The 23,543-nt window shown below is 56.9% G+C and overlaps 1 protein-coding gene and 1 long non-coding RNA gene across 2 annotated transcripts; one reads left to right on the forward strand and one right to left on the reverse strand.

Moving 5' to 3' along the window:
* Positions 1-254: 254 nt before the first annotated feature.
* Positions 255-5,684, reverse strand: LOC137762726 (uncharacterized). Its single transcript, XR_011073610.1, has 3 exons — positions 5,537-5,684; positions 1,842-1,916; positions 255-360 (listed from the first exon to the last, which is right to left on the reverse strand). It is a non-coding gene; the product is annotated as an uncharacterized lncRNA (long non-coding RNA).
* Positions 3,908-23,061, forward strand: LMNA (lamin A/C). Its single transcript, XM_068541010.1, has 12 exons — positions 3,908-4,703; positions 16,067-16,223; positions 17,556-17,681; positions 17,942-18,112; positions 18,315-18,440; positions 18,974-19,194; positions 19,288-19,510; positions 19,941-20,048; positions 20,157-20,276; positions 20,707-20,796; positions 21,589-21,858; positions 22,134-23,061. Exons 1-12 carry the CDS (start codon positions 4,348-4,350, stop codon positions 22,158-22,160), a joined length of 1,995 nt encoding a protein of 664 aa, XP_068397111.1. The 5' UTR covers positions 3,908-4,347; the 3' UTR covers positions 22,161-23,061.
* Positions 23,062-23,543: the final 482 nt, after the last annotated feature.

Raw genomic sequence — 23,543 nt, forward strand, 5'->3', positions numbered from 1 at the left:
TATAACTGTCTCCCCAGTGGCCTAGGACCCATTCGAATCCTCCTCTCTCTCACTCCTACCTGTCCAGGATTATAACCGGGTGGGTAAGTGCTTGGCTTTCAGAGTCAGGTCCACCTGTATTACAATCCCAGTTCTGCTACTTACCATATGAACTTAGATAAGTGGTTCTCAACTGGAGGTGATTTTCCCCCACAGGGGACATCGGCACTGTCTGAAGACTTTTTAAAAAAAAAATTTATTTATTTATTTGGCTGTGCTGGGTCTTAGTTGCGGCACGCGGGATCTTCGTTGCTGCGTGGAGGATCTTTAGTTGCGGCATGCAGGACCTAGTTCCTTGATTAGGGATCGAACCTGGGCCACCTGCATTGGAAGTGTGGAGTCTTAACCACTGTACCTCCAGGGAAGTCCCCTTCTCTCCTTCTTGACCCCAGGCTTATCAAGCAGCAAGAATCCTCTCTCGCAGGCCCCATCCCTGAACCAGGCGGCTGCCTCCCATCTCCCCCTTCTCTGGTCCTGGTCCTGCCTTTCCTCCCACACTTTCCTGCCTCACCTCTAGTGTCTCCCTGCTCAGCTCAGCTGTGCACCCTCCTCAGCTCTTCCCCGCTTCAGCACCTCTACACAGACTTCCTCCCTGCACCAGTCTACCCCTACTCCTCCCACACGTCCCGACAAAGTGCCATAAGATAGTGAAGTCCTGGACCTGGCTGCCTCGTCCAAGTTCTGAGCTCGGCCTGTTACTGTTTAGTTTTGGGAAAGTCAGCCTCAGCTGTGAAACAGGGAAATAATCTGCAGCCCATAAGTTGGTTTTGTGGAACGAAATTGAGAATGTATGTGAAAACATGCAACTATAAAGTGCGTCAAAGTGTAAGTTACCCAGTTTGTTGAGCATTATCCCACTTTATATTTTATTTTCATAGCACTTAACCACCTTATAACAAACTATAATTTTGTCTTTTATTTATGGACCATCTCCCTCCACTAGGATGTCAGCCTCATGAGGGTAGGGATTTTTGTCTGTTTTATTCACTGCTGTCTCCCAGTGTCTAGCTCACTGCCTGGCACACAGTAGGTGTTCAATAAATGTTTGTTGGATGAGTGAATTCACTATCTATGGATAAGGCACTTCTGTAAAGCCCGAAATCTACCTCCTCCAAGAAGCCTCCCTTTAAATGCATGTTACTTAATCATTGCAGCATCCCCATGCTGCAATGGGGAAACTGAGGCTGAAAGAAAAGAAATAACTTGCCCAAAGTCAGTCACCTGAAAAAGTGGCAGGACCAGATGCATTTGTTCATTTAAGAAACACTGAACACCTCCTGTATGCCAGGCTCTGGGCCAAATATTAGGGACACAGATGGCCAGGATTTGGTCCCTCCTGTCCCTCACAGCACTTTTGGGAGGCAGGGTCAGAGGAAGGCCCAGGATGCTATGGGAACAGAGGGGGTTCCCCCTCCAAGGTCATTGGTCTTCAAGACAAGTGCCCCTCCACTGCCCAAACCACCCCTTGGACTCAACTATATTCTGATATCACTTATTAATGTTCCAGCTCCCAGCTTCTGGGATCCATTTGGAATTCATTATCCAGTTAAGGGTTCTATGCTGCTCTTTAACCACTTGTGCTTGGTTTTTGCCTTGCCCTCTGTTTTCCCTACCAGTGGGCAACTCCCTTGAGAGCAAACATAGTAGCTCAGCCCCCATGTCTTTGATAGCCACACTACCCATATTACAGATGAGGGAACCGAGGCCCAGAGAATTCAGTAGCAGACCTGTCATCACATAGCAAGTGAGAGATAAGATTGGAACCTGGTCTCCACCCAGTCACAACTCCCCCCAATCCTCACCCCCAGCAGGCTCCGCTCCTCTGGACCTGGCCTTCCCTGCTTTCTCCTGCTTCTTCTGGGACTGGTGATCTACACCTGGCAGCAAGAGAGCAGATGATGACATTTGGGATTCAGAGTTAGGATTGAATATTCAAGATAAAGTCCCTTTGAAGTTCACGTTTAGGATTGAGGCCATTGTGGTGGTGGTAAGGTGGGGGGACCCTTTGGAAAGGTCCTAGAGTGAAATTTAGGGTGAGTTCCCCCCCTTCTTTCTCCTGCCTCTTTTCTCCAAAGATGGGGAGGTCTGGGCTAGGAAGGGTTAAGTGTGGTTTTGCTTCCCCAGCCAGGAGGGGAAGCCAGGCCAGGCAGGGACTGGGGGCGGGGGTGAGGGGGGGCGGGGGGACGCTCAGTGGAGTGGGGGCTAAGGCAGTGGGAACAGCCGGTGTCCCGCATGTTTCATTGGCACACCCACCGCGCCTCTGCTTTTGGTTTGGAGAGCACAAGAGGGAGAAACAGAACAAGGCTTTTTGTTTTGTCTGGGAAGCTGAAGGTGAGTGCCATGCCCTGGGGGAGACGGCTGCAAGGAGGGGAAGCCATATCCTGAGTCCCTCAACTGGGTGCATCCTGGATACTCACCACACTGCCAGTCACCCCCCTAGAGATGGGAACCTAAGCATCCCCTTCCCGGTTCCTCTCCTTGAATACTCAAGAGGCCCTGCCTTAATCCCACTCCAGCCCCTTGTCCCTCTGAAGCCAGCTCCAGAACCCAGAACAGAGGACCTGTCCAGCTCTGCTTCTCTTGCGTATCCTGATATCCTGGAGCTGTAGGAGTCAGCAACATAATTTAATTTCCCCAGTTGCTCATCAGAGAATAAGCTGTGGAGGCCACAGGGGCAGGGCAGGAAAGCACATGGGTTCTGGAGCCTCAGCCACTGCCACCTCTTAGGATGAGATGGTTGGTGGGGCCAGGGCCAGGATAAGGGGAGGGGAGTAGAAGGCTGATTAAAGGGGTCTTTGGTGAGTCCTGAGGATGGAAGCTCCAGAGCCTGGGGTGGGGAAGCCTGGGGACTTGGGTGATCCTGTTTTGTGAGAAGGCCTGGCCCCTCCCCAGAGCCAGTGGCAAAGCAGACCTGGCCAGAGAGGAATGTAGAGATAAGTGCAGTGCTGGCCCTGCAGCCAGCAAGGTTGTGGGAGTCTTTGCTGTCCCTACCTCCCACCACCCCTTCTCTGGCTGAAACCGGGATAGAGACCCAACATTGGCTGTCCAGCCCCCAGCCCTGCTCCCCCTTTCAGGCCCCTCTGGGAACCACAAAAATCTCGGACCTGGTGTCCTGGCAATGTGATGAATGCATGCACAGCTCTGGTATCTGTTTTAAATTATCCATTAAAATAAGTACAGTCCTGGAAAAAAAAATAAGTACAGTCCTGGAGTTGGTGGGGTGGGGTGAGGAGTAGAAAGGGACTGAAGGGGGAGGAACCCAAGGCAGGCTCTTTTTCCAATTGCTTGAATCCAAAGGAAAGGGGCAGGAGATGGGCAGTGCCTGGGTCCAATTCTTGGCCTTCTCTGGGGCCTGTGGCTTGTTCCTTGGGTCTAAGACCCAATGGTTGGTTTTGAAGGCAGATTAAATTGGGGCAGAAGATAGGAAAAGAGCGACTCCAAACTCCTGGTCCCCACCCCAAGTTTGAGGGTGTAAAAGGAACTCAGGATCCAGAACTTTGCTGCAGCCCTCCCTCCAACCACCCCAGGGAACCCAGGCATTCTTCCCCACCCCACCCTGGCATCCTGAGATGCAGCTTTGAATGGACTGCCCACATGTGGGGGGGGGGGCGCAGGGTAGGGGTGACTCACTATCACTATGGGGAGGAAAGGGGGAGCCAGTGGTGGAAGAAGAGTGAGTCACCCTGATGGTCACCAGCCTTAGCCCTCCCCCTACTTTCCTGGATCTGCCTGCCTGGCACCCTCCCTTGCTTTACACCCACTTTCCCTCTCTCCCCCGCCCTTTGCCCACCCACCCTCACCCCTTGGCTCTGCCCTCTACCCCCGAAGGCCTGAGGCAGTGGGGGCAAGCTTGCAGCTTGGAGCGCTGAGCAGATAGGGACCTAGACGCGAGCTTCCGCTAAGCCTCGGGCACGCGGGGGTGCGCGAGAGAGGGTGGAGCCCTACTCCGCCACCACCGCCGGGTGGTCCTCTCCCCTCCTCACCCCTCCCGCCCCCCCCAACCCCCCGTGGGTATGCGACGGCCCCTTTAAGAGCAGTGGCCCCTCCTCCCATTCCCTAGACCTATTAGAGCCTTTGCCCGGGCGCCGGTGACTCAGAGTGATCGCGGGAGCGCCGCATCCCTACCGGCCAACCCAGATCCCGAGGTCGGACAGCGCCCGGCCCAGATCCCCACGCCTGCCAGGAGCCAGACGAGAGCCAGCCAGCCGGCCGGCGCGCTCCCACCCCGAGCAGTCTCTGTCCTTCGGCCCGAGCCCCTTGCCCTTCCGGGACCTCTGCCCCGCGGGCAGCGTTGCCACCCTGCCGGCCATGGAGACCCCGTCCCAGCGGCGCGCCACCCGCAGTGGGGCGCAGGCCGGCTCCACCCCGCTGTCGCCCACCCGCATCACCCGGCTGCAGGAGAAAGAGGACCTGCAGGAGCTCAATGACCGCTTGGCGGTCTACATCGACCGTGTGCGCTCGCTGGAGACGGAGAACGCAGGTCTGCGCCTTCGCATCACCGAGTCTGAGGAGGTGGTCAGCCGCGAAGTGTCCGGCATCAAGGCCGCCTACGAGGCAGAGCTCGGGGATGCCCGCAAGACCCTCGACTCGGTGGCCAAGGAGCGCGCCCGCCTGCAGCTGGAGCTGAGCAAAGTGCGCGAGGAGTTCAAGGAGCTCAAGGCACGGTGAGTGCGCCCAGGTGGCGGCGTGGGGCCGGGAGAGGCGCAGAGAGGGCGGGCGGACTGTCGCCCTTGCCTAGCTCCAGGCGGCTGATAACTTTGCGTTATAGTCTCCTCCCTCACCGGAACCGCCCCCAGCGGGTGACTGGCAGTGCCAAGGGAAATTGTCAAGACAGGACAGAGAAGGGAGGGGTCTCTGGGAGAGGGTAGGATATATAAGGTAACGGCGCGGGCAGCAGGGCCAAGTAGGAGCTGGTGGCAGGTCCACATTCTGTCAGGGTGGGATTTGCCAGTCATTTGGGGCCTGGGGGAGAATCTTGGGCAAAGCGGAACTGGCCCTGCCAGGTCTAAGAAATCTGGACACCCAGGACACTTTGGAGTGGGTGAAAGGGTCCTGTTAGAACTTTCTTGGCAGGCTTGGCACTGTGCCAACTTTGCCCAACCTGGCTGTGAACACATGACACCCACTAAGACAGAGTTCCCAAGCTGGCAGATGTCCAGTGGTGCTGGAGAGAGGTCACCAAAGCAGGGTGACCCCCTTTTTCCCCTGCAGGGGCATGGCGATGGCCCCCTCGGCACGACCCTTACCTGGGTTCTCTCTAAGAGTTGGGAAGCTCTCCTTCACTCCCTACCTGTCTGGGACCTTCCCTGGACTCTGACAGGCCCACCAAAGAGCTCCAGGAGAGCGGCTTCCCCACAGCTCTCACAGCCCTTGGCCTGCTTGGCCCAGGAATGCAAGGGAGGGAGGGAGACAGAGGGCAGAGGCTCCCAGCTCAGGAAGTTGTGCTATGCCCAGGTCTGCCTCCCCCCTTCCCCACCTCCCCCCATCTCACCCTCACCCTCTGCCTGGAGTCTTCGAGGGTTGGGGGCTTGTTGCTCCCTGCCTCCCTCCTTGGGGTGAGCCGCTTTCATTTTCCCAGCCAAGCTGAACAGCCTTTGCTCTGGCCCGTCCTCTCAGCCGCTGACTTTTTGTTGTTGTTGTTGTTCTTTGCCTTGTTCAACTACCAGAATACAGTGACATTTTTGAAATCCAGCCGTTGGAAGCTTCAGGCCACTCCTACCTTACCCATCCCTGCCCCACTCTACCGCACCCTACTTGGCTCCTCCCTTTTTTCTAAAAAGGCCTTTGGAGCTGGGAAGTTTAGGCCCTCTTCAGCTCCCCAAGAATTTGTTTTCTATGAAGACCTCAGCCAAAGAGCACTAAAGGTGCTTGGAGATCCCTGGCTGGGGTGGGGGTATGGTTTGACTTTCCTTCTTTCCCTTGGCATCATCTTCTCCAGACTCATGCTCTTCTCAGGACCTCTGTGTATTCTGTGCTCTTTATACCCCTTCGTGAGCCCCTAGCCCCAGGCACGGTGGGTGTGGCAGATCCATCATCCCCTTGTGAAGATTAGATGGAAATTGAAATTGTGTGGAGAGGCAGGGTGACTTGCCTGCCGCCCCCCACTCTGGCTGTGCCTTGTGGGGAATCTCAGTTCCCTGGCCAGACCAGGGATCGAACCCGGGCCGTGGCAGTGAAAGCCCAGAATCCTAACCACTAGGCCACCAGGGAACTCAGGGTGACTTTATTTCTGTTGAAAGGGATCACTGCTGTCATTGTCCACTAGTGATATGCATAACTTAGCAGGACAGACAGGAGGCAAGCTAGGGGAGTCCCAGAGAATTAGTGTTCTAAACTAGTCCACTCAACTACCAAACTACTACCTTGCAGATCCCTGTGAAGGGCATTGTTAGCAGGTCTTTTTCTGGGGAAGGCGTTGATCAGGGAACAGAACAAGTGGAGTCTATGGTCGCTCGCTAACCCAGCCACGCCAGTCTGTCTCCTCTGCCTCCTGGTGCAGCTGTCCGGGCCTGGGACACCAGGCGGGTGTGCACGCACGTGGGGCAGGGCCGGGGGTGGTGTGTGTACTTGTTATATTTAGCCACCTGCCTCTCCTCTCCCCCACTCATCCTGGCTGGGGAGGCTGGGCTTCCGGAAAAGGAAAAGGGGGGGTTGGTTTGCACACCTGGATCCTAGGCTGATGAGAGGCAGGGTGGAGACAAAGAGGGCTCAGATTGGGGTTTCTGTCCTGTTCTATGTCCTCAGTGGGAGGAGCAAGGATTTGTTGCTCCCTTTTGCGTCTGCTGTGCTCAGGGTGAGGTGCAGAGTAGAATGAAGAATTTGGGAGAGGAAGAAAGGCATTGTCCTAACTCCTCCCACTAAAGCCTAGAGAGAAGGTGTTGCCTGGTTTAATGTTTAGTTAGAGCTCAGAGTTCAGGGCCAGGCTTTGGGTTGGGATGCAGAGCTGTCTGTAAGATCTTGTGGGGATCCCTGGCCCAGCCTGGGTACCTTGACCACACCTAGGGGTTTGGGGCACCCTCTCATCAGGCTGGGTTACAGGCTGCAAGCAGAAACACTACCCCCTCCCACAAACACATACACACATCCTCTCAATTCTGGAGCCCCAGGGATTTGGACACCTAAGTGCGGGAAGAATGAGGAGGTTAAAAGCAACAGGGAAGGCCTGCCTGGGGTCCAGGCTTGGAACTAGGCCCCACCCCAAGCAGGACAGCTGGGTGGATGACTCAGATGCTGCCCCTCTCTCTCCCACCCTGGTGGCTTTACAAGAGACAGCAAGAGACAGGGTGGAGACAGCAGATGTCTTAAAGGGAGGGATGGGGGCCTGAATGTCTGCATCTTCTGCTCCCCGCTCCCCACTGCATCCTGGGACCCTTTTCTACCTCCTTCCTAAGGTTGTTCTGGTGGTGGTCTGGAACCGGGACTCCTGACAGGCAATATGCACAAGTAGTTCTAGAGTTGAGTCTAGAGTTAAGGGCTTGGGCTGCGGGACAGTGCCAGGGTCTGTGTCTTCCCACGCGGAACTGGTGGAGGAAGGCTGAGTCAGAAGTGGGGAGATCCCAGCCCCACAAAGCAGAAGCGTCTCTTCCCCCGCAGACAAGGCCTGGGTGCTCGACGACTTCCTGAATTGCCCGCCTTTTGCGGCCCTGGTTGGGACAGGAAGGGACCTGCCAGGCCCAGGTTCATCCAAGCTCTCATCAGGATAAGAAAAGCAAAAGCCAGAGAGGTGCAGAGGCTTGTGCCATGTCACACAGCAAGGGAGTGACAGGTCAGGACTTGAGCACAGGCCTTCTGATTCTTAGTTATGTGCTCGTACCATTAAACCTTAATTCTCTAGCTTAGGGGACAGGCTGGAGGATCTGGAAGGCGGGTTGGGATGACTGAGGCGCACTCCTGCAGTCTGGAGATTCTGCTCTGGGACCAGTGTTGTCTTAATGTTCTGCTGTCCTGCAGGGCCCGTTAACACTTGATCAATAGCGTTTGCCACATCCCATGCCTGGAAAGACCCAGGACCCTGCCAGGCCATGGATCATGAGACAGAGCTCAGGGAGGCTGGTGATTCCTGTCTTGAGACTGTCTTGGGACTTGTCATGGGAATTATCTACCTGGATCTGCAGGAGGCTGTGCCCTTTGGCAGATACATAAGGATAACAGGGACGGAGGCTTCGAGGACACCTGGGCCCCAGTCCTCACCTGAGGGAGCTCCTGGTGTCATCTCTTCCCCCACCCCCACCCTGAAGTCCACATTCTTATTCAAATGGAAAGAAGAAGGTACAGCTAACCCTGGGGGCTGAGCAGTAAGTACTTACGGAGCCCAAGAGAAACAAGAAAGACAGTAATTCCTGCCAGGGCCCCTGATTGCCTTCCCACGGATTGATGCCCCCCGGCCGGCCGGCCGGCACATCCCCTGGCCTCCAGGAATCTGAGACTTACTCTTGCATGGGACGTGCCCATTGTCCCCACTCCCAGTCCCACCCCCAGTGATTCAGTAGCTCAGTGTCAGGGCTGAAGGCAGGGACAGCTGTGGGGACAACTGGTAGGAGATGCCTTTACCTACCAACTGTGCCCTGTGCTCCCCCTCCCTTGCTTCCCTCCTCCCCAGGCCCTGACCACCTCTAGCAGCTGCAGCAGGCAAGACCAGGTCTGGCTCAGAGGCCCAGTGCAGTTCATTCCATTCTCACCTCCCTGAGCCCCACCCTGTGTACTGAAGATGACACAGGCCAAGCTCTAATATTCTTGGAGATAGCGGGAAAGAGGTTCTTTGGGGAAGGTTGCAGCATCTCCTACCGCTTAACAAGAGGCAAGGTGGTCCACCAACAAAATGACAGGTAGTAGGAGGTAGCGGAAACAGCCCTGGCCCTTGGTGTCCTTAGTTCTAGGCTTGGCCCTGCCGCTAAATTGCTGTGTGACCTTGAGCAAATCACCCCCCATCTCTGGATTTCCCTAGCTATAAAAGAAAGGGGTTAGGGCCGAAGGTCTCCAGAGATCCCTCCGGTTCCAAAGTAGTACAATGACCCACAAAGTGAGAAAACAGTCCTCTAAAATACCACACTATAAGTATGAAAATCGAATATAATTAATAACCAATGCTATTTACAATAGAAATATTTCCCACAAGCTTGGAATTAAAAGTACTAACACCCTCTTCTCTTTCTCAGAGAAAGTTTGTGAGAAACAGTTAACTATTATGGCATTACATCCTTGGCTTATGCTTTGTTTTTACTGCTAGTAGGAAAAGACACTACGTTTTTAATGCGTCTCCCTCCAGGACATGTCACGTAGGCTGTATCATGCAGGAGAGGGAGAGTCCCATGGACCTGTGTTGGGGAAGAAGGGAGGCTCTGGGTCAGGCAGGACTGTTACCTTAGTGCTGGCCAGGATTAGACAGCATGAGCCCGGAATCAGAGGAAGGTGCAGGGGTGACCTTGAACTGCCCATCTTCTATCCTTCCTGCACCCGCAACCTGAGGCTGGGCTTTGAGGAAGTCTTGGCCCTTAACAATCTCTCAAGGAAGGGGACAGTTTGGGAAGGAGGCGGGTCAGGGTGCGGGAGGCAGGAGCTCCCCCTGCCCGTTTGTGGGAGAGGAAGCTTGAATCCTGCCTGTCGAAACCAGGAATAATTCTGGCTGGAATCCCAGGCCCAGCAGAGGAGCTGAGTCACGGTAGAGGGCAGAGTAGAGAGTGGACGGGAGACCCTGAACTTGTCCAGTCAGAGAAGAAAAGGCAGAGAGATGGCCTTTTATTGAAAACTATGATTGGTGTTCTTGTTAAGTGGCAGCAAGAGGGATGAGGGTCTGAATCAGATGAGGGACAGATGGAGGGGAGCAGATCACAGGAGTCCCTTTAGGGACTGGCTCAGGGGAGTTAGAGACCCTTAATTTCAAGGGTCCCAGACCTAGGCAGTTGAGAGGGGGCTGTTTGGGATTGCCAAGGCACCCCCTTCCTCCTCCCGAAGCTCCAACGCTGCCACCCTCTGCTGGCTGGGAGAGAGCATTGCATCTTCCCAGGCTGGAGCTGGAATGCAGTGGTACCAGAACTCCTCGGCCCTCCCCCACTTCCTCTCTCCATTTTGGGGTGCGGCTCCCACCCCCTTCCTGCTGTTGTCAGGGTTAATAACCATGAGCCACCAGGTGGAGGGTTAATACGTCCTAAGAAGGGACTGCTGAGTCGCCTTCTTGTAGGGATCCCCTAAATGTCCCACCTTTTGGCCAGTGGCCTCCCTCCCTCCCACCTCCAGGACATCCTACCTCTTCCCAGGCCTTCCATCTCCCCTCCATGCCCCTACTTCTTTTGGTCTGTCCCCAGGCCTCAGCCCTGCATTTTTATGACAACACACGAATAATTTCTGGAGAAACAGGCCAGGAAGAAGGAAAGTGGAGTTTGGCACGGGACCTGGAGGGAGCGGTTGGTCAAGAAGCCCGCTGCCTGTTGTCCAGGACCCCAGTGCCCTGGCCTCTGGCCGCAGGCCTCTCCTGCCTCTGCACAATGCCACGTTGATACACCCAGCAGCTGTGACTCAGGCCTGGCCCCCTGCCAGTCCCAGCGCCTCTGCTGGAGTTGCGTCTGAACGTGTCAACAGGCCTCCTGTCCCCCTTCTCAGCACCAGTTCCCCCATCCCAACCCTCCCTCTGCTTGGAATTAGGACCTGGCTTTGTCTGGGGCGAAGACAGCTGGGAGCCTGGTGGCTCTGGAAGGGGATCTGAGGACCCTCAGACACCGAGCATATGTAGCAGGTGTCACGCCCAAGGGAGGCGTGCGGAAGCAGAGCCGTGCCTGCTGTGGGTGCATGTGCCTGTGTGGGGAGGCCCATGCACCCACGTACTGGGGGTCGACCTCTACCATGTGCTTTCCAGGTGCAAGACATTCAGAACTTCACAGGGTGGTGTTTGGGGGAGGCTCAAGGGGCTTCTAAGTCCCTGGAACACCTGCCCCCCTCAGTTCCTCTCTTCAAGGTCTCCTTTCCAGAGAGGGCTGGTGCCTTGAATGACAGAGTGGGGAACCAGTTGTCCCAGCCTATCCACGTCCTGCCTATACCTGAAAGTGATGGCAGACCCACAGACCAGCCAAGAACCCAAGCAGTGGTTACTTTCAGGGGTGGGGGACCGTCGAACTTCATGGCTCCACACACAGCTGTGGGAGCAGCTGATGTTTGAGGGCTGCTTCACTAAGTGTCTGTATCATCACCCTCAGACTGGGGTGGATCCCAGCAATTAAGCAGAAGTCGAAGTGTCTTCCAGGCTCTATTCCTGGGTGTCTCTGTCTACTTTCTGCGCCCCCTGTGTGTGTCATGCCATTTTCTGTGTCTGTCTCCATCTGTTGTGAGTGTCCTCAGGTGACCGGGTGGGCAGGGTTTTAGGGTCTGAGCCTGCTCTTCTTCAGGCCTTGGTTTCCCCATCTGTAAAAGGGCAGGAGTTGGTCCAGGAGGAGGTCCCCCTAGAAGCCTTGAGCTCCTCCTAGTCTCAGGGCATTTGGGGACATACAGAAAAAGCCCCGAGACACACTTATTACTGGAAAGAGAATAAACCAGCAGATAAAACAACAGCTGAACGCACTTGGAAGAGGAGAGAAGGCTGGGACGGAACGGGGGGCGTGGATTTGGATAGGTGGAGGGAGGGAAGGATACATTTCAGTGGGGGGAGTTGCTGGAACAAAAGAAGGAACGTGCGGCCGGCTTGGGGTGGCCGTTGGAGACGCCCCATCACCTGGCAGGGAGTCAGCCTGGGCAGAGGTCTAGACCCCTGGGAGGAGAGGGGAGAACTCTCGCCAAGCCAGGAGGGCTGGGACTCACTGCTCTGCCCCCAGCCCTGCTCTGCCCTGCCCAGCCACAGGGGGCTCCCTTTCCTGTGAGGCAGGAGACTCTCGGGGGCTCAGGGCCCTTTGTGCGCCTGCCTCCCCTCCCCCTCCTCCTGTCTCCGACCCGCGGCGATGGGGAACTCGGAGGGCCGGTGAGGCTAGGGCGTGGCCAGTGAGGGGACAGGGGCGGGTCTGAGGGAGCCCCGGCTGGGCTGGTCCGGCTCCTCCACCACCCCCTTGGCCATCTGCCCCTCCCACTTCTTATTTTTAGCCCCAGCCCGTTATCGCTGCTCCTCTTGTCTCTTCCTCAGCCCAGCGGAGGAAATGGGGGCCTCTCCCTCAGGCCTAGCAAGTTGCTCCCGGCAAGCGGGCCCAAACAGGCCTGCGGCCGGCCCTGGCTTCCATATCTGGCATCCGAGCTGGGCTGAGGAGGGTGACTCAGCGGGCGGGTCAGCGCCTGGCCCAGTGCCCACCTCAAACCCTTTGCTGTGCTGCGTGCCTTTCTCCTCCCCCCTGCACCCCCCCCCCACAGGGCAGCCCCCAGAGTCCTGGCCTGCAGTGGCCCTGGAGCCTGGCTTCCCTATCCCACCAGCCAGCCTCAGCGTAACAGAGCCCCAGCCTGGGGCCACACACGCGCCAGCTCCCAGGTCTCATTTCTACCTTACTCTTTTCCTCTCTGCTCCCCTGCCCTCCCCCACCCGACTCGTCCCTCCTTCTGCGATCAGATTTGCCAGACGTGGGAAGAGTTAGAAACAGGATGCCCAGCCCTTCTTGCCTCCTGAGCCTGCTGGGATGGAGCCACTCCTGTGCGGGAGGAGCCTGGCGGATGGGAGGGAGAAGCCGGCAACCCACTGGCATGGCACGGGGCCTGGGGCAGGACGTGGGTAAAGCCAGGGCCTCCCCTGTGAGCACCAGAGGATTTCCCCGACCCCTGCCAGGGTATTGTGTGCTTGAGGATGAGTCACCTGTGGAGCCCCTGGTTCCCACCCTTCCAGCTCCCCTTGCCTGCCCCACCCTGTCCTCCCTGCCCTAGCTGTGGGGCAGCAGTCAGCATGTGCCCGGCTTTCCCACCGCCAACCCCCAGTGGACTCAGGCACGGGCAGCAGCACCACTCTGGGGCTGAACGCCTGGCCGGTGTCTGCTTGGGGTCCCTGCTAGGGCTGAAGACCCCAACTAGGGAAGAAATGGCATTTGGAGCTGGTGGTCAGGCAAGACTGGGGAGGAGGTTGGAGAGGCACTGGGTTCCGCACTGCCACCCCCAGCCATCTCTTGGGGAGTGCTTGTGGCTCCCTGGCCACAGAGCTCCTGAGGTCTGAGTCATGAGCCCATGGGTGATAGCAGCTGCTTCACCACAGAGGGGAGCTCCCCAAACACGGCTGAGAAAACCACAAAGGCTCTTCCTTGCTTCCCTCTCTTTGCTTGGGGTTTCCCTCATCTGCAGGGTGTCTTAGTCCTTTCATCGCATGTCTTTTAAGCGCTAATCAAAGCCTCCAAGAGGGGAAGGAAAATCGCCCCCTTAATTTCTCTGGAGGGCATTATAGCACGGGAGGTGGAGCAGTACAGCAGTGATTTCCAGCTCTGCTCCCGACTTGCTGCAGGACCCTGGAGGGACCCTGGACATAGCTCTCTGTGCCTGTTTCCTCAATCACGTAGTATTAGCACCTATCTCAGTAGGGAAGCTGTGGACATTAAGTGAGTTAATATTATAATATTTAGAGCAGTGTCTTGTACGCAATTAGGTGTGTTTGCTGTCATATGATTATAGTATTAGTCTGAGTATTAGTATTAATATTAGTATTACTACCACCCCACCTTTGGGAACAGTAGGAACTGAAGAGGTTATACTGAAGGACAAAATCCTGCAGTTGTCAGGCTGTGAGCCCCCAAGGGCAGGGACCATGCAGCGCCATTGTTTTCCTCTGTCAGTGCTGCGTTGCACTGCCACAGGAAAGGTATTTCCAAGGAGAACTTCTGAAGTTCCTCTTCTGGTGTCTGAGGAGGCCAGGGAGGCGGGACTAGGGAAGAGACACCCTTGAGATGCCTTCCGAAAGCATCACGGCGCTCCTTCCTGCTTCTCCCAGCTCAGGCTGGCTGGGTCTGGGAGCCCTCTTTCTCCTGCTGGCTTCTCTGCTCTCTCTAGACCTGTGGCTTAGGAGGAGGAGGAGGGGGAGGAGGGAGGGCAGGAGGAGGAGTCCTGATCAGCAGCCAGAATTGACTGTGACCGCCCCCCCCCCCACCAGTCCCCATAGCTGCTTGCTGTGCTTGACACTGGGTCACTCACCTTCCTCCTCTGTGCTTCAGTTTCCTCATCTGTACAAGGAGGGGGTTAAGCTGAACATATGCTCAGCTCCTTCTAGTTCTCTAAATTCTGAGAGCCTCCCAGGATGGCCAGCTGCAGCCGTTAGCCTGCAGGGTAGAGAGGCCTCTTGGCTGGGAAGTCCCTGCCAACCTTGGAGTCAGCCCAAGGGGCTCGGAATCTATGTCTGCTGCGTCGCTTCGCTTTACCAGCGGTTTTTCTTCTTTTTTCCTCCTCCCCCTGCAGCTGCCTCAGCTTCGGAAAAGTTCTGAAGTCATGGAAAGTTGGGGCTATGCTCCCAGCCAGGGGCTGGGCCGGATGGCAGCCAAAACCTGAGCTGGGTTTTGACTTTATTTTTAGCTTTTCTGGCTGAGACGGAGGAGGGGAGACATCCTCCAGATCTGGAAGGGCCTCTTTTCACAGGAGACAGACACTGTTGCATTAAACAGCTTGTTCTGAGATGGGGCCAGAGGCCTGGACAGAGCAAGCATGCAGGCCGGGGGTGCTCCCCCCAGGTCTTCGGGTCCTTCCCCTGCCTGTCTGGGCGTTGCTCTGTCCCCCTCCCAGTGGAGCCCAGTTGGAGGGGAGGTGACTCCTGTTTGAAATCTAAGCTGGTGGCAGGAGAACACCATCTCAGTCTTGGGCCCTCCCTCCAGAGCTGCCTCCAGTCTAGCCTTCTCCATCCTGCTTCACAGTGAATTGTTGGGTCTCCTGGAGCTGAGGGCTTTGGTGGCAGGAGAAAAATGTTGGCAGGGCCACTTTTCTCCTTTCCAGGATAGAATTTGTTCCCCCTGCCCACGTTTGGTTTTCCTTTTTTCCATCTGCCATGGTGGCTTCATGCTTGAAGTCTGATGAGTTACAGATGGCAACTGGGACCAGGCCCCTTGGCTCTTTCCTTCCACTCCCTGGGTCTAGTGGTTTCTCTCACCACACATTGCTGAAGGGATCATTACAACTGAAAAGTTTTTGGGTTCCCCAGAGGTCTTTAAGAAAATAGGATCCCTCTATTTCTCTAGGTCACTCTCCAGCAAAAATCATCAGCGGCCCAGAAAGGGAAGGGAGGTGGCAGAGGCAACCCCTGTTTGGTTGGTTCTAGCTAAAGCTTTACCCAGTTTGAGGAGTGGGGAGGTTCAAGGCTGGAACCCAGATGGACCTGGAGGCCTGGGGGTCACATCTGGAGCCAGATGCTGAGGCCTGTGGTCGATGCGTCAGGCTCAGCATTCTCAGGCTCTGATGAGGCCCAGAGGGAGGGAGGCTGGAACCCCTGTGCTCTGCCCAGATCAGGGGACCCACACTGGGTCTGAGAAAGGGAAGGGTCAATACCATGCCTGGGTGTCCTCATCCCAGGTCTCCCTGAGCTTTAACCAGACTTTCTCTCCCAGCAGTCTCCGGTGTGTAAAAGGGACTAGGGGAGGTGACAGACACCTTTAGGTCTCAAACTGATAAGTGTTAGGGACACACAGACCCAAGGCCTAGGAGCCTGGCTGTCTGGCTACCCACAGGGAAGGAGGCTTGGCTGAATGGAAGGTGGGTGGAGTCGGGGGAGAAGGTTAAGGCCCTCTGTGGGAAGGGGCAGGAGACAAAGGTGGCTCTGTCTCTTTGGGAAGGAATGGGAGGGGAGAGAGGGAAAAGCATTCATCTCACAGGATCGAGCTTTGCCCTTGGCCCCAGGCACGTTCCTGAGCACTGAGTCATGGGAAGGGTGGAGAAGCAGGAAGGGGGTTTTGGGGACCTTGGGAGAAGTGGGAGTCCAGCCCCAGAAGCAGGCAGATGCAAACAAACCAAAGCCAAGGATGCCCTCCCCTGGCAGTTTGAGGGATAGCAGAGCCAGGCCCCACAGCTGACCTCCCGGAACCTGACTTCTCTCTCTCCCTGGGGGACCTGGCTCTCTCTAGGAATACAGACTCCTCCTCTTAAACCCACTCTTCCCTGGCTTCTTTAGCAATACCAAGAAGGAGGGAGACTTGATGGCTGCCCAGGCTCGGCTCAAGGACCTGGAGGCTCTGCTCAACTCCAAGGAGGCCGCACTGAGCACTGCTCTCAGTGAGAAACGCACGCTGGAGGGCGAGCTGCATGACCTGCGGGGGCAAGTGGCCAAGGTGAGGCCTGCCCGTGATGCCACCTGACACCTCTCCCCCCTCCCCTGCCAAATGCACACTCACTCTTCCACCCCAGGCCCCCTCAGGAGGTGCCCGGTCTGACCTGTCACATGGCATCAGAGCCATTCCCACGTCCTACCATCGTTGCACCCATCCAGACCATATTGCATCCTCCTTTGCTGCCCATGGTGTCTAGCACGGTGAATTTAAAAGAATCCACAAGCCATTTCCATTTAACTTTGCAATGAATTGTGCCTGGCCCTGGATCCCTCCCGGTTTGGCCCTGCTATAGAGAGCCATGACCTCTCTGGGAGGCAGGAGAGGATGTAGACTGTCCTCAGAGCCCTGATCGGGAGCTGATGGTCAATCACATATGGATGCATGTTCTCAGTGCTCAGCATGTAGACGATGGTCTTTACTTTCAAAACACTTTGCTATCTATTCTAGCCTCTAATCTCTCATGTTACAAGCTAAGGAACAGAATCAAAGAAGCTGGCTTGTTCCCAATCTCACAGCCACATCTGCTCAGAGCAGGGCCAGGACTAGAGACAGTCACCAAGCTTCTGTCCTGGGCTCTCTTCCCTCCCAGGCCCTGCCGCCACGGTACACCGTGGAGAGACCAGGAGAAGCCAGCAGGTTGACAAGAAAACCAAGGCTGGGCCATTCTCCTCCCAGGTCCTGCCCCCAGCCCTTCCCAGCTGCACTGCCCAGCTTGTGCTTTCTAAGATGAAGATCTAAGACAGGTGCCCCCCTGCTCGAGATTCAGAGGATTGTTTCGTGGCAGATAACGGCGCATCTCTCCATGATCAAGCCCCTGCCTTCCAGTCTGGCCACCTCTGCTGTCACTCTACCCCCTGAGCCCTGTCCTTCAGGCTTCAGCAGTGCTGAGCCTTCTGGAGATCCTGAAGTGCACATGTGTGCCTTCATCCCTCTGTGCCTTTGCACTTGGCTCCTGTCTGCCCCACTCACCTGTCCTTCAGATCTCAGCCTCTTGGAGGCCTTCCCGGAAGCCCCCTCTACCACCCCAGGCACACTTTGGTTCCTTCCCTCATATTCCTCTGTACTCTGGATATACTTCCTTTATAGCAATTGCTATGTTGTGCCAGAGAAAGGAGGCACTGTCTTTTTTTTTCTTAGCACAGTACCTACCCAGAGTCATTACTGTGAGGGAATAAATATATTATTACCTCTGTGAGTATCCAAGGCTCTCACTCCCCTAGACCTGTTTCTGCACATATAAAGGGATATGCTGGACACAGCCCACTTCTCAGCTTCCTTCCAGCTCTGATGTCCTATGATCCCTCTCCCTGACCTCTGCCCCCTTCCTCTCAGCTCGAGGCAGCCCTGGGTGAGGCCAAGAAGCAACTTCAGGATGAGATGCTGCGGCGGGTAGATGCTGAGAACAGGCTGCAGACCCTGAAGGAGGAGCTGGACTTCCAGAAGAACATCTACAGCGAGGTGGGAACTGTGCCCTGCAGACCAGAGGACCAGGGCTGGGTGGTGACAGACGTCAGAGCTGGGGCTGGGGGATCAGCTGTGTGCAGAGCTCCCTGCCTGACTCCCTTGTACTAGTGGATGGGGAGTTGGGGGGTGGCCAGCCCCCAGGTTAAAGTGGGGCTTTACAGTGACTCCGTTCAGGGTTAGGATTGGGCCGGGAACTTGGGTTTCATCCTTGAAGGACTAGTTCTGATTTTGGTCTCTGGGTCCAACCCTTCCAGGAGCTTCGTGAGACCAAGCGCCGCCATGAGACGCGCCTGGTGGAGATTGATAATGGGAAGCAGCGTGAGTTTGAGAGCCGGCTGGCGGATGCCCTGCAGGAGCTGCGGGCCCAGCACGAGGACCAGGTGGAACAGTACAAGAAGGAACTGGAGAAGACCTATTCTGCCAAGGTGCTCATTCTCCCGTGGCTCCCTTGCTGCCTCTGCCCCCAGCAGCCCTCCACCCACCCACCCTGAGATGTCCTGTGGGAGATCAGGAGGACGGTGGCAGGATCTCAGGGTACCCGGGACCTGAGGCTGCAGCAGTGATGCCCTTCTCAGGTCCCTCCTGCCTTTGGTCGCTGCAGCCCTAACCCTGTGTCCTCCTCTCCAGCTGGATAATGCCAGGCAGTCAGCCGAGAGGAACAGCAACCTGGTGGGGGCCGCCCACGAGGAGCTGCAGCAGTCCCGCGTCCGCATCGACAGCCTCTCCGCCCAGCTCAGCCAGCTCCAGAAGCAGGTGATGCCCCCACCCTGCCCCTCCCCCATCAGCCAGTAGTCTGGGCAGGATGTCGGGTGGAAGTCCTGAGGAGGGGAGGGTAGTGGACAGAACATGCCCCCAGGACCGCAGGCTGAGTAAGAAGCCTAGGATTTGGAGTCAGATGACCTGTTTGCTGTTCCAGGACTACCTCTTATCTTGCTTCTCAGAGCCTTGGTTTTCCCATTTGAATATGGAGATCATTCTTATCCTCCCTAACTCATAGATCTGCCACGAGACCCAGTGTGAGGTGTTAAAAGCATCAATATTCTTCTAGCTGGCTGTGCCACTTGTGGCAGAGGAAATAGGTTCTAGCCTCAGATTAAGAGATTTCAGGTGGATATTGAGAAGGACTCCCCAGTCATTGCCAGCCAGCCGAGGCCACATGAGAGCCATAAAAGGCTCTGATGGGAGCCTGGAGATCCTGGGGAGGATAGCTGGGTGTCCCCTGCCCCTTACGTCTCCATACTTGGGGCCCTTGGGAGCTCATCAGACCCCTGCCCCCTGTCACCCAGCTGGCGGCCAAGGAAGCAAAGCTGCGGGACCTGGAGGACTCGCTGGCCCGTGAGCGGGACACCAGCCGGCGGCTGCTGGCGGACAAGGAGCGGGAGATGGCGGAAATGCGGGCAAGGATGCAACAGCAGCTGGACGAGTACCAGGAGCTGCTTGACATCAAGCTGGCCCTGGACATGGAGATCCACGCCTACCGCAAGCTCCTGGAGGGCGAGGAGGAGAGGTGGGCTGTGCGGGAGTCAGGGAGGTGCTAGCGGCCGCCTCCGGCCTGCCACCGGCCTTGACTAGGCCCCCCACCCTGTCTCCCCTTCCGCAGGCTACGCCTGTCCCCCAGCCCCACCTCGCAGCGCAGCCGCGGCCGGGCCTCCTCCCACTCATCCCAGACACAGAGTGGGGGCAGCATTGCCAAAAAGCGCAAGCTGGAGTCCACGGAGAGCCGCAGCAGCTTCTCCCAGCACGCTCGCACCAGCGGGCGCGTGGCCGTGGAGGAGGTGGATGAGGAGGGCAAGTTCGTACGCCTGCGCAACAAGTCCAATGAGGTAGTCCCCCAGGTTGGGTCTAAGAGAATGCGTCCGGGTTAGGGAGAAAACCTGGAAAGTGAAGGGATGGAGTTTGCGGGGAGGGCCGTGCCTCGAATCAGAGGCAGACCAGGGCAGTGTGGGTATCTCCTCCGCACTCTCGTTCCAGTCCTGGCTCCGGGACTCATCGGTGGCAGTGAGGCCTTCGGCAATTGATTTAACCTCTCAGAGCATCGGTTTCCTCATCTGCAAAATGGGCATAATAATAGTCCCTAACCCTTTGAATTCTTGGGAAGATGAAAGTACTGAGTGTGTTTGGCACAGCATAAGAGCCCATAGATGTAGCTATTATTTATCCTTGAGGGGGAAGGCAGTGAGGGGCGGAATAGAATGAGATAAACCCAAGAGCCTGAACGAGCCTCCCCCAACCTTCCCCTTCTCTCCCTGGCAGGACCAGTCCATGGGCAACTGGCAGATCAAGCGCCAGAATGGAGATGATCCCCTGCTGACCTACCGCTTCCCGCCAAAGTTCACTCTGAAGGCTGGTCAGGTGGTGACGGTGAGTGGCAGGGTGTTTGGGACTCTGGGGTGGCCTCGGGTGGGGATGGGTTGGCCTGAGGATGGGAGTGCTGGAGTGAGCACCCTTCTCTAATTCTCCCTCCCCCAGATCTGGGCTGCAGGAGCTGGGGCCACCCATAGCCCCCCTACCGACTTGGTGTGGAAGGCACAGAACACCTGGGGCTGCGGAAACAGCCTGCGCACGGCTCTCATCAACTCCACTGGGGAAGTGAGTATGCTGCAGGCTGGCCTCTTACTGGACAAAGCTCCCCTGATGGCCAAAGTAGGAGCCAGCTGCCCCCAACCCAAAGGGGCCAAGTCAGGGCCGCTTTCTTCCAGCTCTCCTGTGCAGTCCCAGGCCCCAAACTCTCCACCCAGTGTGCAGACCCAAAGCTGCCTCCCCCAGCAGCAGGAGGGGTGGAGGTTAGACAGTGAGGATTGTTAAGGCAGACCATGCTCCTACCCAGAGAGTTTGACAGTGTCACCCTGGGGTAGAAACAAGTTCCTTAGCTCTGGTACCCCAGAGGGCAGAGTAAGCAGCAGGCTGGACAAAGGGCAGACCACTCGAAGGTTCTTAGGTGGTCACTGGGTTGGGTATGCTGCACACTCCTCCCCTGGCCCTGAGCCCCTAACCCCTGGGGCTCTCGTATCCCCGGCAGGAGGTGGCCATGCGCAAGCTGGTGCGCTCAGTGACTATGGTTGACGATGACGAGGATGAGGATGGAGATGACCTGCTCCATCATCACCATGTGAGTGGCAGCCGCCGCTGAGGCCAAGCCCACGCTGGGGCACCCAGCCAGGCCTGGGGACAGCCTCTCCCTGGCCACCCCGTGCCCAAAAAAATCTTTTCATTAAAGAATGTTTTGGAACTTCACTTGCTGCCCTGGCTTTTCTTCTCTCTCCTCCCTATACCTTGAACAGGGAACCCAGGTGTCTGGGTTCCCTACTCTGGTAAGGAAGGGAGTGGAACTTTCTGATGCCATGGAGTCTTCCCATGGGAGCAGTGGACAAGGGTCTGGATTTGTCTCCTGGGACAGGGATGGGAGGACAGATGTGGGGCACCCAGCCCTGCCTCTCTCCCCCAGTTTCTGTTGCATGCATCTCCTTTCTTGTCTCCTCCCCATTCCTGTCACCTGCATGGCCTCTCATCTCCCCCATTTTTCCTGGGAGAACGGTCTCTCTCACCCACCCCACTTCCCAATTAATTTTGCATGCCTGCTGCTCTACAAGCTTGCTCACTCTCTCTCCTTTCCCTCTTAAGCTCAGAGTAGCTAGGACAGAGTCAGAGCCACAACTCCCATTCCCTGTCTTCTGTCCCCAAGTCTTCCTGACCCTGCCCCCTTTCGTGTCTTCCCTTCCCAGCCCCGGCCCCCTAAGCCCTATCGCCCACCCGCCGTTAGGTTAGGTTAAGTTACTTGAGCGCAGAACCCCACCTTCCCGCCTGGCAACTGGGAGCCTGCAGCAGCGCGGAGCCTGGGTGTTGGGCCTGAGCAGTCAGTCTCAGACTCGCCGTCAGGCCTGAGCCTTGTCTCCCTCCTCAGGGCTCCCACGGCAGCAGCTCGGGGGACCCCGCCGAGTACAACCTGCGCTCGCGCACCGTGCTGTGCGGGACGTGCGGGCAGCCTGCAGACAAGGCGTCTGCCAGCAGCTCGGGAGCCCAGGTGGGCGGATCCATCTCCTCTGGCTCCTCCGCCTCCAGTGTCACAGTCACTCGCAGCTACCGCAGTGTGGGGGGCAGTGGGGGTGGCAGCTTCGGGGACAGCCTGGTCACCCGCTCCTACCTCCTGGGCAACTCCAGACCCCGAACCCAGGTGAGTTGTCCCTCTGCCTCCACACCCCCACAGGCAGGGGGCCCTGGTCCCTGAGGATTAGGGTGGCCCTGTGGGGGGAGAGCCTTCTCTTCCGCAGCCCGGGGGAGTGGGAGCCTCCTCCCCGAAGCCCAAGATCCTAGACGGTCGCTCCCGCGTCCTGCCCCTCCTGTCTGAGCCCCAGATTGGAGGGCAGGGGCGGGGCGGGGGGTAAGGGGAGGGAGGGTACCGGCCAGGTGCTGCCGCTCACACCTCTCCCCTTCTCTCTTCTCTCTTAGAACCCCCAGAACTGCAGCATCATGTAATCTGGGACCTGCCAGGCAGGGATGGGGGCGGAGGCCTCCTGCTTCCTCCTCACCTCATGCCCACCCCTGCCCTGCCCCTCCTGGGAAGGGGCTTGAAGCCAAAGAAAAATACCCCTTTGTTTTTTCTTCTATGTTTTTGTTTTTTTCTAAGAGAAGTTATTTTCTACAGTGGTTTTATACTGAAGGAAAAACATAAGCCCCCCCCCAAAAGCGCATCTATCTCAATCCCCCCCTTTTTTTCCCTGCTTCTGGGAAGCTCCATATCTGCCTTAAAACCAAAGAGGGAGCCAAGGGAAAGGGATGCTTTTTACAGAGCCTAGTTTCTGCTTTTCTGCCCTGCCTGCTGCCCCCATCCCGGGGACCCTGTGACATGGTGCCTGAGAGGCAGGTGTGGAGTCTTCTCCGCCAGCCTCCGAGGGAGTAGGGCTGAGCCAGGCCCCTGGGCCATCCCCCATCGTTCCACTACACCTGGCTGAGGCTCCTCCGCCTGCCCCGCCCCCAGTTCCCCCCTGCCCCCAGCCCCGGGATGACTTGATTCTCCCAGGTACCAGCTGCGCTTGCTTTTTCTGTATGTTATTTAGACAAGAGATGGGAATGAGGTGGGAGGTAGAAGGAGGGTGAAGAAAGATTAGAATGAGCCTGCCGTCACCCAGCTTCAGAGCCAGGGGCGGGCTCTGCCCAGTCACTGGAGGTCGAGGTCAAGTGGGTGTAGGGGAGGAGGGAGAGGGAGGCTGACTAGAAACGGGGAGAGCCTGCTGGGGCTCCCCCGCAGAGGAGGAAGGTGAGGAAGGGTGGAGGGTGTGTGGCAGTGGATTTTGGCAAACACTAAGGAGCCCCTTGCCTCCCATTTCCCATCTGCACCCCTTCTCTCCTCCCCAAATCAATACACTAGTTGTTTCTACCCCTGGCTGCTGTGGTGTCTGTCTTTGTTGGTGGGCGTCACTGTGTGTTCTGAGGGGCAGACAGACACACACAGACACACACAGACACACACACAAATGTCGCTCAGTCACCGCATCCTCATGCCACCCAGCCTTGCCCCTGCTCTAGGGGAGATGCGACAAGGCCCTCAGAGCTTCAGATGCACATCTGGGCACCCAGCGGTGGCTGATGGGGAGAGGCTCTGACCTGAGCATTGCCCACCCAGTGCAGGGCTCTCTCTCCGTAAGTCCCTCAGAGAAGCAGAGCCCGAAGGAGAGCATTTCCTTCCAAGCTTTCTTCAACCAGCCAGCACTTAGTGAGCACCTTCTTCGTGCTGTACCCTGAACTCAGCGTGAATACTGAGACATATGATGATATGGACCCAGTTTGAGGGTGGTGACATCTCAGGACCTGGGGCAAGGACAGATGGAGAGGAGGGAATAGAAGCCAGTGAGAGCAGCA

Source organism: Eschrichtius robustus, chromosome 3, assembly GCF_028021215.1.
Source record: "Eschrichtius robustus isolate mEscRob2 chromosome 3, mEscRob2.pri, whole genome shotgun sequence".
Classification (NCBI taxonomy): Eukaryota; Metazoa; Chordata; class Mammalia; order Artiodactyla; family Eschrichtiidae; genus Eschrichtius; species Eschrichtius robustus.